The 15,753-nt window shown below is 35.7% G+C and overlaps 1 protein-coding gene across 1 annotated transcript; it reads left to right on the forward strand.

Moving 5' to 3' along the window:
- The first annotated feature begins 72 nt into the window (after positions 1-72).
- Positions 73-7,409, forward strand: LOC123528803 (40S ribosomal protein S12, mitochondrial-like). The gene is made up of 3 exons (XM_045308813.2): positions 73-146; positions 3,073-3,152; positions 3,491-7,409. The coding sequence occupies exons 2-3, from the start codon at positions 3,083-3,085 to the stop codon at positions 3,958-3,960; spliced, it is 540 nt and encodes a 179-aa protein (XP_045164748.1). The 5' UTR covers positions 73-146; positions 3,073-3,082; the 3' UTR covers positions 3,961-7,409.
- The last annotated feature ends 8,344 nt before the right edge of the window (positions 7,410-15,753 follow it).

Consider the following 15,753-nt stretch of genomic DNA (forward strand, 5'->3'; position numbering starts at 1 on the left):
ATTCGTATTCTAATATCAACAAAATCACAACAGTAATTTATTATCCTACGAAATACATAATTTTTTGGAAAAAAATATATAACGACTTATCAGTTATCTACCGGTGTCAAGTCGATTTTCTCACCACATGCAAGGTCATTAGAAACGTAAGTATCTGTCATTCATGCCGCCATATGGGTATATAAAGGCATTTGCACATCATGTTTTATCATAACTATGTATCGAAATGTTTAAATATATATTTTATTCCCAGTTCTTAATACTTTTTCTGAATAGAGCACAAACTTCGCTAATTTCGGATAGTGCCTATATTCCGGATTATGCAGTTACCACAAGATTTCATAAGTTATCAGTGGGGTAGGTACTGTGGCCTCAAGGGCTGCAGTTGTGATACAAATATTTCAAAAGTTGCCGTAATGCAATTGCAGTTTCTCTGCTCCAACTTTAAAATACAAATGGCAGTAGACAAGCTTAAATGGCAGTGGCTAGTGTAGTCCAAATATTAATTACTTAAGGACGTTTTGGTGACATTTTATGAATGTATATTTTATGTTTTGTTTATGCAATTTAGTGAAATCGGCAGTCTGTTGTTTATTTAAAGTGGTGTCAGGGTAGATATCTCTAGATCCTCGCACCTGTCACATCATATTCTCGAAGGTATCAAGACTTTTCACCTCCTGGTTGTTTCACGCCTAGATGTTTCACCCCCTGATTATTTATAGTGATTAAATAGGTGTTAAATGATGTATTGTTATACTTGATTGATCTTTGATTAATGGTAGGTGTTGAGCAGTCTCAGATCAAACAAATAAGTATAAAATACACAGAATGGCAACTGGCTGTAATCTCGCGTGAGCTCGTGTCAGGGCGTGATTCGGCGTTATCTTACTAAAAACAAACATCGGCGAGCATGGAGTTACAATTTGTACCTTTAAAACTACATTTGAAATACATGTTAGCTTCTAAAACAAAATTAGTTATATGTGAAATGGTCTTAAGACACGAAGTACACGGTTTTTTTGCCATCGAAAGAAGCATGGTCATACGGTGATAATTATTTTACCGATGAATAATTGCTTTCGCATACAAAATGGCGCGTGGAGAAAGCGCCACTTCCGGTAAACAAGATCTCGTTTTTTTGTCACGGGAGGTTGGCGAGATTTGCTCTATATGCCTTTCAAGTTGCCAATCTATTTATTTTTATAGCTCTTTGGATCAAAGAAGCCTAACAGCAGAACGTTAGCACATATTTAATCAACATATTCAGCAACTTAGTCCTTATGTAATAATCAATGACACATATGTAAGCACATTTGAAAAAAACACAACTTATATTTAATATCACATAAATATTTTAACAAATATTACCACTTTCATCTATACACATAAACTCTGTAAAGGATTGGTTGAGCTGGTGATACCTGGTTCAACCTCAGCATCCATTACCTCTACCTGTAACAACAATAAGTAAAACATAGGACCTAAAAATTTTGATTATTCGTTTTAATAATGAATTAATTCTACAAAATTGGCAGTGAATTCAATTTTACAGCTGAACTCTTCATAATTGTAATTTATACTACCTATAGTGGAAGTCTTCATTTTTTACAATTGTAATTTAAGGTATAATTTATTAGTGAATTTTTCCAGGTCGGCGACAATCGATTGTGTGTGAGGCACTTTTGGTCCGATTATGAAACACTATAATTTATCATCCACTGTATTTTCTACGTGTGAAACGAAATTCTTCAAACTGAAGGTCCCTGCCCTCATCTACGGCTTTCTTGTTATCAACACATGTGATACCTGTAACAAAAAAAATGGGAAAACAAACAATCAAATAACTTATTGTATACTAATCAAGAAACAAACAAAAAATCTGATGTGATTAATATTTTATATGATAGGTTAATATTTTTCCTAACTTCATGATGTATTGTTAAATACCTTGGTGAAAATAAACAACATGGTCTGTTCTGTATTTTTGTTGAATTTAACTTAACTTTTTTAATATCTGGAAAAATTTGATAACAGAAGTTATTTAAAAACCGATAAAATGATAATTAATATAATTACCAGTGGTTCCACACTTGATGTGCTGGCAATGTTCACAGAAGAAATAAGGTGCATATTGACAAGTTATATAGTGACAGAAGTTCTCAAAAAATTCCTTCAGATTACCTCCCCTGATAATTTTGGTTTTTCTTGAGTTATCTCCCCTGAAAACTAGAAAAAAAATGATTTTCTCCTTTTCCCTACAGGGAATTTTAGATTTCTTTTTGATATTTATATCAGAATCATATAATCAGCTTTCTACAGTCAGGGGTGTAACTGTTTTAAGTTATGTAACCTATTTCAGTTACTTTTTCAAGCATTTTGTAACCTGTATTAGTTATAAAATATAGTTAACTCAGGTAAGTTACTCAAAAAAAGTCTTTTTGCTGTTCTCACAAAGTGACCTTTAAAATGAAATTAGTAGCAAACTGTGGTTAATCAAATTCTCTTTTAGTCGTATCATAACCTGATATGCATAATGGGATGTTAAGAGTTTTATAGCTTTAAAACTTTTGCGTAAAATTTTATCAGCCTTGCGTAAACAATTTTACTGCATAGCTGGAAAGATAAAAGGTCAAGGATTCAGGAAATAATTGCATTAGTCTCATTCAAAATGAGGAATTGGCATAGGAGGGCTTTGTAATATTTTATGATAACTGAAACAAGTTATGAAAGTGTAAGCAATAACTCAAATGGGTTAAATTGCATTTGCCCCGCCGGTGTCGGTAACGCCGTTGGTTTAGGTTTTTGATAAAGTCAAATATCTCTGTTACTGTCAAAGCTATTGACTTGAAACTTAAAACATTTATTAACTGTCAAAGTCTACACCAGGAGAAACAATCCCCATAACTCTGATTTGAATTTTGACAGAGTTATCCCCCTTTTTAACTTGTATTATTATTATTATAATTTGAGTGATTGTCAATTTATAAGCAATTCAAGATTTTGTTCTTCCTCTAAGAATGCCCTAATTTTGTGATATAGTATAAACATATTTTATTCTGTGGGATGTTTCAGGCCTGAGAACATGTCAGTGTTACAGAGGATTTGTGCTCCAATTAACAGACAGCTCACACAACTGACATCAAGAACATTTTGTAAGTGCATATTCTTAGTCCTTGTTCATTGTAATCTTGACTACAAATGAAATGGAAAGTTTCTCTACTTGATTCTATCAGACTCTTGGCTAAAGTTTTGAAGCACTCTCAGAATTTTCTTTCTCTCTTTGAAATCACAAAATGACTTCAAGTCGTCATTATCACCCACATAATATATATAGCAAAATCTACTTTTATGTTTACAAAAACTTTAAGAAATTATTATGAATTATCTTAGATTTTGGACATGTTTAGATGGGTTAAATGTATCATACCTTTTCTGTGCTTTAAAGAAAAATAAACAACCTTAATTAACCTGCTTCTCATGTCTGTTTCAGCTACACTGCAGCAATGTTGTGTTAAACAGGGAGCTGGTCATATGCAGAGTACACATTCTAGCAGACAAGGAACAAGTCAATTTTCTCAGATTTCTGGCTCAAACTTTAGTACCAGTCTGTTTTCACGCTGTATGGCAACTCTATCATGCATGCATCGATCTGGACCGCGGTGGAAAAAGAAAGCGCCTAGGTCTGCAGTGTTAGAAGGTGCACCTCAAAAACGTGGTGTAGTTATAAAAGTTATGATTAAAAAACCTAAGAAACCAAACTCTGCTAATCGTAAATGTGTTCGTGTGAGATTGACCAACGGACAAGAAGCAACTGCATATGTGCCTGGTGAAGGACATAATTTACAAGAACACAGCATAGTTTTGTGTAGGGGAGGCAGACTTAAGGATGTGCCTGGTGTGAGATTGAAATGTGTACGTGGCAAATATGACTTAGCTCATGTGAAGAAGAAAGTTATGTAAATGACAAGAGACGGAATGAATATGATTATTTCAAGGTGTTAGCTGTTCAAAACATGAGAGCTGAATTGAGATATGTTTAGTACATTTCATTGTACAACTGTTTTGAAAAAATGGATGGATTGTGTGATGGCATGTGCTTCTGTCTGTCCTCCTGTATATCTTTTTTGCATATTTCTTGTCTGAAGCGTAACTTGATAACTGTTCAAGATATTTACTTCAAACTTAGCATATAGATAGGTGGCGATGAGATGATATGCAGAGCGCATGAGGTTAAAATTGTCTTCATATTTCCTGGCTGGAAAGTAACTTAATAAACATTCAAGATACTGTCTTTTAACTTGGTCTGTAAGTAGATGGGGATGAGCCAGTATGTGGAAGGCATGAACTGGGATGGCACCTCAGGTTAAAGCAATGTCATATCTGTCTGTTATATTTCATTTCCATAGCATAACCTAATAACCATTCAAACTATAGACTTCAAACTTGGACTGCATATTGCATAAACCATATGGATAGGTTAAAGGTTAAGGTCACAAATTGATCTTAGATGTCAAATCTGTCTATCATCTTTCATGTCCAGAGCACAACTTGTAACCTGTACAAGGTATTGACTTTAAACTAAAAGTTTCTTGTGCGTTAATATTTTGCCACACAAAATCCCCCTCCTGTCCTACCCCCACCCACCCCACATTACATCCCCTCCCCCTGACACACCCAAAAAATTTCTTTGAACTTTATTTCTGCCTCTGATCTTAAACTTCATGCATATATTGCCCAGCTTTGCAGAGCTCTTGCTTCAAAATTAAGTTGAATTAAACATTAAATATATGGTATTATGCATTTTGGTCAATTCGATAAATAATGATTTAAAACATTTTGACAGACTGTGAGAAATGTGACTCATAATTCACTCTGTCAAAGATGGCCAGATGTATCTAAGCTGACATGTGTATATCTCCAGATGTATCTTAGATCTCCAGATGTATCTATCTTTACATGGGGCATGTCTCCAGATGTATCTAAGTTGACATGGGCATGTCTTCAGATGTATCTAAGTTGACATGGGGCATGTCTCCAGATGTATCTAAGTTGACATGGGCATATCTACAGATGTATCTAGGTTGATGTGGGTATGTCTATAGATGTATCTAGGTTGATGTTGGTATGTATCCAGATGTATCTAAGTTGATGTGGGTATATCTCCAGAAATATCTATCTTTACATGGGGTATATCTCCACATGTATCTATCTTTACATGGGGTATATCTCCAGATGTATCTAAGTTGACATTGGCATGTCTTCACTTCAGATGTATCTAAGTTGACATGGGGCATGTCTCAAGATGTATCTAAGTTGACATTGGCATGTCTACAGATGTATCTAGGCTGATGTGGGTATGGTTACAGATGTATCTAGGTTGTTGTGGGTATGTATCCAGATGTATCTAGGTTGATGTGTGTATGTCTACAGATGTATCTCGGTTGTAGTGGGTATGTCTCTAGATGTATCTTAACTTTACATGGGGCATGTTATATGTATCTAAGTTGACATTGGCATAAGTATCTAAGTGTCTTTACTCTGTCAGAGATGGCCGGATGTATCTAATTTGACATGGATATATCTCCAGATGTATCTAAGTTGACAGGGGGCATGTCTCCAGATGTATCTAAGTTGACATGGGCATGTCTACAGATGTATCTAAGTTGATGTGGGTATATCTCCAGATGTATCTATCTTTACATGTGGCATGTCTCCAGATGTATCTAAGTTGAAACGAGCATGTCTTCAGATGTATCTAAGTTGATATGGGTATACCTCCTGATGTATCTAAGTTGACATGGGCATTTCTACAGATGTATTTCAGTGGACATGGGTACATCTCCAGCTATACGTATCTTAGTGGATGTATGCATGTCTCCAGATGTATCTTAAGTTGACAGGGCATGTCTCCATATGTATCTAAGTGGAAATTGGCATGTCTCCAGATGTATCTAATTGGACATGGGCATGTTTCCAGATGTATCTGAAGTTGACAGGGCATGTAGTGTGTTTGCTTAGAGCTAAAATTTTTTGGTCCCATGCAAATGGAAAAAAGATTAATGGCAACATATACTAATATGTTCGGTAATGTTTGAAGTTCATTTTAAGTCATGTCGCCAGTCTCAGTTCCGCGACTGGACCAGTTTATGATGTCATCAAAATGGCGGCCATTTTTTAAATTAATTTATCATCATCTTCAAATGATAGATCAGAGTTGTTTGTTTTTGATGCTAAAAATGGGTTTTATGTTATTAACGTCGTACAATACATAATTCTCTTGCATGAGCTTATTTTGAATAAAACAAACGTCATTTATACAATTTTAAAGCTATACAATGCCCATATCTCATATTTGAAGATATGAACAATTTCTGGATATTATCTATGCAATAATGAAATAATGTTTGTGAGTATACATGTACAGTCGAGACTGTTTTAAGAGACCGACTTTGGGAAGCAGCGAATAAGGTCACATATGACAGGGAGTCTCTTAAAACAGTCACACTTAACAGGATGACGCTGGTTTCATATATTTTTCCAATTAAAGTTATGAATATCGGATACTTATATATTGGCCTCTTTTAAGGTAGGAGTGGAAAATGATTAAATACTATTTCTTTAATTGCATATTGATAAAATATAAATTTCAAATAATTTGCATCATTCGTATGATGTTGATAAAACAAATTTAAGCTCATGATCTGGCAAGAAAATAAAGAAATAAAGTGGAGCAGTAAAATATAAATGTTCCATTTGAACTATTTACACACTGAGGTTTATGATATTTATATTTTTGTGTACTAATTGTTCATTGACATTTATTTGATTATTGACTGCATCTTTAATCTTTGTTTACTTCGTCGTTTCCTGTTAAATACCGCCATATTTTTGTTTCACCAGGAATAAAGTTAATTTGTGCACCGACTCCGAATTCTTCAGCGACTTTATACGCTGGTTTTCCCTAATCGAGCAATTCAAGTGCCTTAACACGCTGTTCTAATGTCAAAACAGTTCTTTTTTACGTTTTTCATCAGCCATTTTTTGTAAACAAATAAGTTCTCGTCTCAAACAACTTCACGCGAGATAAAGAACGGTAACTCTTGCGAGGGAGCGTCTCAAAGTCGCTGAAAACGGTCTAAATATCGATTCGGGAGCCCGGTTTCACAGTCGCTTGTCGCGTAAGGCAGGGGTTGCTTAATCCAGACTCTTTTAATAGTAAATTGCGTCCGGAGCATAAAATAGGGTCGCATATGACAGGGAGTCGCTAAATTCAGGGGGTCGTTAAGGCAGTCTTGACTGTAGTTTGTTCGGTTTAAATACTACATATACTTAAAAATGTACAAACAAAACAGTAGGAATGCTGCTAAAAATCTGGAAGTTTGTTTGGAATAAATAGCTGTTACTACATAGATTTTTTAAATTGTGATTGCAGCACAGTTAGTTTATATATTCAGCCAAGTTAAAAATGCTGATGAGAATTTTCTGGATTTCAATCAATATCTAATGATGAAATGCTTATGTAAAAGATGAGCGTAGTACATCTTTAAAGGAACATGGAATAAAACAAATGTTTGATAAATAGAAGATCTTACATAAGTGTCTTTTTGTATTGAATTTATTAAAGGAGTTGAATGAAATAATGAGCTACAAAGCTCTACCGAGCATTTCATCAATTTTATTTAACAAGTTTAATAAATTCAATGTGAAAAGACACAAATGTGATATTCTTTTTACCACATGTAAGCTTTTCCTGCTGATAGATCAATTTTTAAGCTCACCTGTCAGGTAGTGACAAGGTGGGCTTTTGTGATCGCCCTTCGTCTGTCGTCCATCCGTCCACAATTTCTTGTGAACACGATAGAGACAACATTTTGCGATCAGTTTTAATCAAACTTGCACACAACTTGTATTGGCATAATATCTCGGTTCCTTTTGAAAACTGGCCAGATCCCATCATGGTTTCTAGAGTTATGGCCCCTTAAAGGGCCAAAATTTGCTATTTTGGCTTTTGCAGCCATATACAGACTTTATTTATGGTTTGATTTGATACAGACTTGCAAAATATATTTAACGATAGATCTTGGATTCCATGATGAATATGTCTGATCCAATCATAGATTCTGGAGTTACAGCCCCTGATTAACCCCTGAAAGAGCCAAATTTTGTTAATTTTTACCTTGTGAACATGATAGAATTGACATTTTAACCACACTTACAGTACACACAACTTAAGGTCTCGGTTCCTTTCGAAAACCGGCCAGATTCCATCATGGGTTCTAGAGTAACTGCCCTGAAAGAGGCAAAATTTTCTATTTTGGCCCTTTCAGCCATAATTATAAAGGTTTCATTTTTGCTTTGATTTGATACTAACTTGCACAGACTGTTTATCTTGATGATCTCTAGGCGAAGTTCGAAACTGGGTCATGTGGGGTCAAAAACTAGGTCACCTGGTGAAATCAAAGGAACAGCTTGTTAACACCCCAGAAGCAGCATTTATGATCCTATTTTCATGAAACTTGGTCAGAATTTTGATCTTGATGATTCCTAGACCAAGTTCAAAACTGGGTCAAAAACTAGGTCACCCGGTCAAATCAAAGGAAAAGCTTGTTAACACCCTAGAGGCCATATTTATGACCCTACCTTCATGAAACTTGGTAAGAATGTTTATCTTGGTGATTCCTAGGCCAGGTTTGAAACTGGGTCATGTGGGGACAAAAACTAGGTCACCACTCATATCAAAGGAAAAGCTTGTTAACACTGTAGAGGCCACATTTATGACCCTATCTTCATGAAACTTGGCCAGAATGTTTATCTTGATGATTCCAAGGCCAGGTTTAACAGGTGAGTGATATAGGTTTATCATGACCCTCATGTCATCTCTTATCTATCATACACCAAGTCAGTTCGACCCATGTGTCCTATACTTAAAACAACTTCAAAGTTGTTACACAAGTGTAATACCAAAATCATGTAATCGCTAAATTTTACTTCCTAAAGATCAAAACATGTGAAAAACTGCTATAATATAATTCTACACAAATCTTTCTAAGTGAGTGAACTCTTGTCTTTCTATTTTACTCAAACTGACACAGCTATAGAATAAAACAGAATGACAAGTATAACTGTATCTATTTTCACTTTAGATTTGCAAAATAATTTACGTATTGACATTTATCAGTTACTTTCTGCTTTTGTCACTGTTGTTGTGACATTCATATGTCGGCGCTATTGACCCATTTACATTAATGTGTCACAGTTCCCCTTAAACTGTTCCGTAAAATATAAATAGCATCCAGTGAAAATTGACATGAAGTGAAGCAGCGTTTTTGGAGCATTAATAGTCCTTTCAGAAATGTTTTAGCCTCTGTCTGAAACACATCAATTAATTTACTTCAATCATTTTATTGAATGTATTTCAACTTCTGATGTAATTGTCTTTTCTGTATTGTGTTTTAAGCTCACCAGTCATTTAGTGACAAGGTGAGCTTTTGTGATTGCCCTTCGTCCGTCTGTTTCGTCCACAATTTCTTATGAACACGATAGAGACAACATTTTGCAATTGATTTTAATCAAACTTGCACACAGTTTGTATTGGCATAATATCTTGTTTCCTTTTGAAAACTTACCAGATTCCATCCGTTCCAGAGTTCTGGTCCCTAAGAGGGCCAAAATTTGCTATTTTGGCTTGTGAACACAATAGAGACAACATTTTGCAGTTGATTTTAATCAAACTTGCACACAACTTTTATTGGCTTAATATCTCGGATCATTTCGAAAACTGGCCAGATCCCGTCATGGGTTCCAGATTTATGGCTCCTTACAGGGCCAAAATTTGCTATTTTTGGATTGTGAACACGATAGAGACAACATTTTGCAATTGATTTTAATCAAACTTGCATAAACTTGTATTGGCTTAATATCTCGGTTCCTTTCGAAAACTGGCCAGATCCCATCATGGGTTCCAGATTTGTGGCCCCTTAAAGTGTCAAAATTTGCTATTTTGTCTTTTGCAGCCATATAGAGACTTCATTTATGCTTTGATTTGATACAAACTTGCAAAACATCTTTAACAACAATAGAACTTGGATTCAGTGATGAATCCATCAGCTCCAATCATAGGTTCCAGAGTTACGGCCCCTGGTTGATCCCTGAAAGAGCCAAAATTTGTTAATTTTTACCTTGTGAACACAGGAGAAGTGCAATTTTACATTCCATTTTAACCACACTTACATACAACTCTAGGTCAAGTTCGAAACTGGGTCATGTGGGGTCATAAACTAGGTCACCAGGTCAAATCAAAGGAAAAGCTTGCTAACATCCTAGAGGCCACATTTATGATCCTTTCTTCATTAAACTTGGTCAGAATGTTTATCTTGATGATTCTTATGCCAAGTTCAAAACTGGGTCATATTTGGTCAAAAACTAGGTCACCCAGTCAAGTCAAAGGAAAAGCTTGTTAACACTTTTGAGGCCACATTTATGACCCTATCTTCATAAAAACTTTCCTGGTGTGTAATTCAAAAATAAGTTTCTTTCGTACCATATAAATGTCATTGCATTTCATTTGTTTATTAATTACCTGATAAAATATTTCATTATATTTTTATTAATTTTACCGTATCAATTTAAAAATAGAATACTGATATAAGCATTTGAAGCATTCACCACTTAAAGATTTCCAGACCTTTTCAAACCACATAATGTCTTTATGATAATTATGATATATAAACATTGTTAATATGTTGCCTTATTATTTAGAAGGTGTTCTATTAGCATGCAATAACGTTTTATGAAAAATGTCCCTAGGTGGGGGGACGTTGGTAAAATTCTTGTGTAATTAACTACTATTGCCTCAGAAACTTGCGACACCTGGAGCATAATTATTATGGTGCTTACCCTCTAGCCTGTTCAAGCTCTGAAATTTGTAAGAGTAATCTAAGGCCATCATGGCCCTCTTGGCTTTCTTTTACTACCCTTGGAAGCCCTAAAAGGGGCTAAGCACAACTATTTAACAGACTTGAGAGATGTCTTTACAAGGATTCTACAAAGTGGTTCAAGAGAAGTTGTTTCATGCATTTTGTATTTTTAGCTCTGGCGGCCCCAAAAAGGGCAAAGGACAAACTTTAGAAAGGACCTTACAAGGATGCTACAGACAAATTTGTTCTTGAGAATAGTGGCTCTTGAGAAAAAGCTTTAATTTTTAGCTCATCTGATCCAAAGGTTCAGGGTGAGCTATTTAGTGTAGGTGGATGATCCGTTGACTGTTGTCAACAATTTTACTGAAACATCTCTGGAAATAATAGTCAGAATTACACCAAAATTAGTGTTTAGCATCCTGGCAAGGTCCCCTCTCTAGTTTGTTCAAATGGGGGCACTTAGCTCTATTTAGAGGTTGCTAGAGATAAAAATAGAAAAACAATTCCTCATGAAGTGCTTGATGGATCTTCATCAAACTTAGTCTAGCATCAATGTAAGGTCCTGTCATTTGTTAAAATGGTAGCACTTGGGGCTCCTTTCAGGGGCCGCTAGAGTTTTAAAACACTTCTTCTCATGAACTGTGTGATGGATCTTCAGCAAACTTGATCTGTAGCATCATTGTTAGGTCTTCTCTCAAATTGGTTCAAATATGGACACTTGGGCTGCTAGAGCAAAAAGTAGAAATACCTATAAATGATTTTTCATGATCCAGTTGATGTATCTTCATCAAACTTGGTCTGAAGCATCAGTGTAAGGTCCTGTCTTAAATTTGTTCGAATTGGAGCACTTGGCACCAGGCTGTTAGAGGCTGCTAGAGCTAAAATAGAAAAAAAACTAACATTTAAACCAATTCTCCTCATGAACTGTGTGTTGGATCTTCAGCAAACTTGATTCGTAGCATCATTGTAAGGTCTTCTCTCAAATTTGTTCAAATAGGAACACTTCTCCCCATTTAGGGGCTGCTAGAGTAGCTAGTATGTTGAAGCCCAAAGGGCAACAATGTCAGGCCCATTATGTTTTAACATACCGCCAGAATGAAAGTTCAGCTAGTTAACCCTTAGCCTGCTGGTGGCAAGTGATTCTGCCTTTGCGACCAGTGCAGACCAAGGTCACATCCGCACAATCTGATCATGGTCTGCACTGTTTGCTATTCAGTCAGTATCTTTTAGATAAGCACCTCTTATAATGGTTAATGGTACTGTCCAAGTTGAGAGACGGACAATTTCATTGTAGAAATTTAGCAGGGTAAGGTTAAAACAAGTTTAATAAGCTATTTATAGGAACAACAAAGGGAAGTAATTCTATAAAAAGAAAGATAAACGTCTTCAAAAAAAAAATTCTTACCAGATACAGATATGTCAAAATACATCTAAAAATTGAAGTACCATCCATGTTTTTCCATACGGACAATAATAAAAATGTTACAAAATATACTATTTATATTAACAACAAAGGGAAGTAATTCTAAAAACAATTGTAAGTCCACAGAAAAGAGAGATCTGGCATATCAAAGAAAAAGATTGATCAATATATGTCAAAGTTATGGCCTGAAGTATTTTATGACATTTGACCCCTAAGTTTGACCTTGACCTTTGAGATAGGGGTCTACACTCCGTCTCATTTAGGCAAATATTTATGCCAAAGAAGATTGTTCCATGCATGTCAAAGATATGGCATGACAAGCTAAAATGAACTTTGACCCCTAAGTGTGACCTCAACCTTTTAGATAGGAATCTAGGAGTTGTGTGCGACACTTAATCTCACTGAGGCAAACATTTATGCTAAAAATAGAAATATATTTAAACAACCTCTCCTCATTAACAGCTTGATGGATCTTCTTCAAACTTTATCAGTATATTTAATATCATTGTCAGGTTCTTTCTCAAGTTTAATTAATTTGGGGCACTTTGTCCCTTTTAAGGGGCAGCACGAGCTAAAAGACTACTTCTCATGAAACACATGATGGATCTTCATCAAACTTGGTCTGTTGCATTATCGTAAAGGCCTCAATATTGTTCTGATAAGGACATGTGGGCATTTTTAGGGTCTGCTTGATGTTGAAAAAAAACAAAAAACAAACAACTTTAAACAACTTCTCATGAACAGCTTGATGTAGGCTCATCAAATTTGGTCTGAACGGTCTTTCTTAATTTTGTTCAAATGGAGGCACTAACCCAATTTAGGGGCTGCTAGAGCTGAAAGTAGAACTTTTTAAAACGCTTCTTCTCACGGACTGTTTGATTGATCTTAATCAAGCTTTATCTGTAGCATCATCCAATCGGGAATCCTCGGCCATCTCCGGAATCCTCCGTTAGAATATGCATAGCATAAAGGCCGAGGTATTCAGATTGTAGCATCATCTTAATGCACTCTCTACTTTTAGCTCACCTGAGCAATGCTCAGGTATTGCTCAGGTGAGTTTTTCTGATCACTCGATGTCCGGCGTCTGTCTGTCGTCTGTCTGTCCGTCAACATTTAGCTTGTGTATGCGATAGAGGCTATATTTTTCAACTGATCTTCATGAAATTTGGTCAGAATGATTACCTTGATGAAATCTAGGCCGAGTTCGAAAATGGGTCATCTGGGGTCAAAAACTAGGTCACTAGGTCAAATCAAAGAAAAACCTTGTGTATGCGATAGAGGCTGTATTTTTCAATTAATCTTCATGAATTTTGGTCAGAATGATTACCTTGATGAAATCTTGGCCGAGTTCGAAAATGGGTCATCTGGGGTCAAAAATTAGGTCACTAGGTCAAATCAAAGAAAAACCTTGTGTATGCGATAGAGGCTGTATTTTTCAATTAATCTTCATGAATTTTGGTCAGAATGATAACCTTGATGAAATCTAGGACGATTTCGAAAATGGGTCATCTGGGGTCAAAAACTAGGTCACAAGGTCAAATCAAAGAAAAACTTTGTGTATGCGATAGAGGCTATATTTTTCAACTGATCTTCATGAAATTCAGTCAAAATGATTGCCTTGATAAAACCTTGGTCAAGTTTGAATATGGGTCATCTTGGATGAAAAATTAGGTCACTAGGTCAAATCAAAGAAAAACCTTGTGTATGCGATAGAGGCTGTATTTTTCAATTGATCTTTATGAAATTTGGTCAGAATTATTGCATTGATAAAATCTAGGTCGAGTTTGGTTATTGGTCATCTGTGGTCAGAAACTAGGTCACTAGGTCAAATCAAAGAAAAACCTTGTGTATGCAATAGAGGCTGTATTTTTCAATTGATCTTCATGAAATTTGGCCAGAATGATTGCCTTGATGAAATCTAGGTCAATTTTGAATATGGGTTATCTGGGGTCAAAAACTAGGTCACTAGGTCAAATCAAAGGAAAACCTTGTGTATGTGATAGAGGCTGTATTTTTCAATTGATCTTCATGAAATTTAGTCAGAATGATTGCCTTGATAAAATCTAGGTCAAGTTAGAATATGGGTCGTCTGGGGTTAAAAACTAGGTCACTAGGTCAAATAAAAAAAATACTTGTGTTTGCTCCAATTTTAATGATACTTAGTCAGAATATTTTTTTCCATGCAATCACTAGGTCTATGTTTACACTGTTATGGTGTATTATGGTGTGTTTCTCAGGTGAGCGACCTAGGGCCATCTTGGCCCTCTTGTTTTCAAAAGGGGTACTTAGCCTCTTTAAGGGGCCATTAGTGCTAAAATAGGGTTAAATAGAAAACGCTTGATGGATATCCATCAAACGTGTTATGTAGACTCTCTCAGATTTATTTAAATGAGGGCACTTGACCTATGTTATACTTTTATATGCTTAACAAAGATATTACCATACATGATTCAGTGCGTCTTATATTTATTCAAGGTCAAATAATCAAGGTCAGATGAGTGACTTTAGGCCACTACGGCCTTCTTATTTTTTTGCATGTGGCCCAGGCAGCTCTTTAAAGGGCCAAGTCGGAATAACTTGAATAAGTGACGACTAAATAAGGATACAGAACAACTATCAGTAAAGTCCGTGAAGTGGTTCATGAGCTCAGCAGAAGTCGTTTAAAGTTTTTTCTATTTTAGCTCTGGCGAACCCTAAAAGCGGTCAGGCAAACTTGAGAGAAGACCGTACAAGAAAGCTACAGATATCCATCAAGTGGTTCATGAGAAGTCATTTAAAGGTGATTCTGGTATATTAGCCCTAGCTGTTGTATGAGGGATCAATTGGAATCTTTTGAACAAACTTTAGTGGGGACCTTGCAACAATGCTACACATTAAGTTTGGTGTAAACCTGTCCAGTATTTGTCAGAAGAGACGATGTTTCGTTTGAAAAATTGGCACTGGACCATCCGCATGTACTAATAGCTCACACTTGGGTGAGCTAAAAATGGTAGAGAAAATGAGATATTACACTTTTACTTTTACATGCCTTGGTAGCCGTCTATGAACGCATTTTAGGTTACCTGAACTTTCTTCAGCGTGAGCTAAGATTACAGCTGGATGGTTCATCATCCTTTGTTCATCATCTTGCGTCCACATATTACCTAAACATTTTCTCTGAAATTGCTGATCATAATAACAGTCTGAAACATGTCAAGTTTGACAAATTATTCCGCTTGACCCTTTTTAGGACTGCCTGAGCTAAAATTGGAAAGTCTTGTGAACGACTTTTTCTCAAAGACCACTTGATGATTATTCACCAAGTTTTGCCTGCAGCTTCTTTGTATAAACCAATCTAAAATATTTTCAAATGCTTCCACTTGACCCGTTTTAGGGACTGACAGAGATATCTAGGAAAAAAGCATTAAACAGCTT

Source organism: Mercenaria mercenaria, chromosome 1, assembly GCF_021730395.1.
Source record: "Mercenaria mercenaria strain notata chromosome 1, MADL_Memer_1, whole genome shotgun sequence".
Lineage (NCBI taxonomy): Eukaryota > Metazoa > Mollusca > Bivalvia > Venerida > Veneridae > Mercenaria > Mercenaria mercenaria.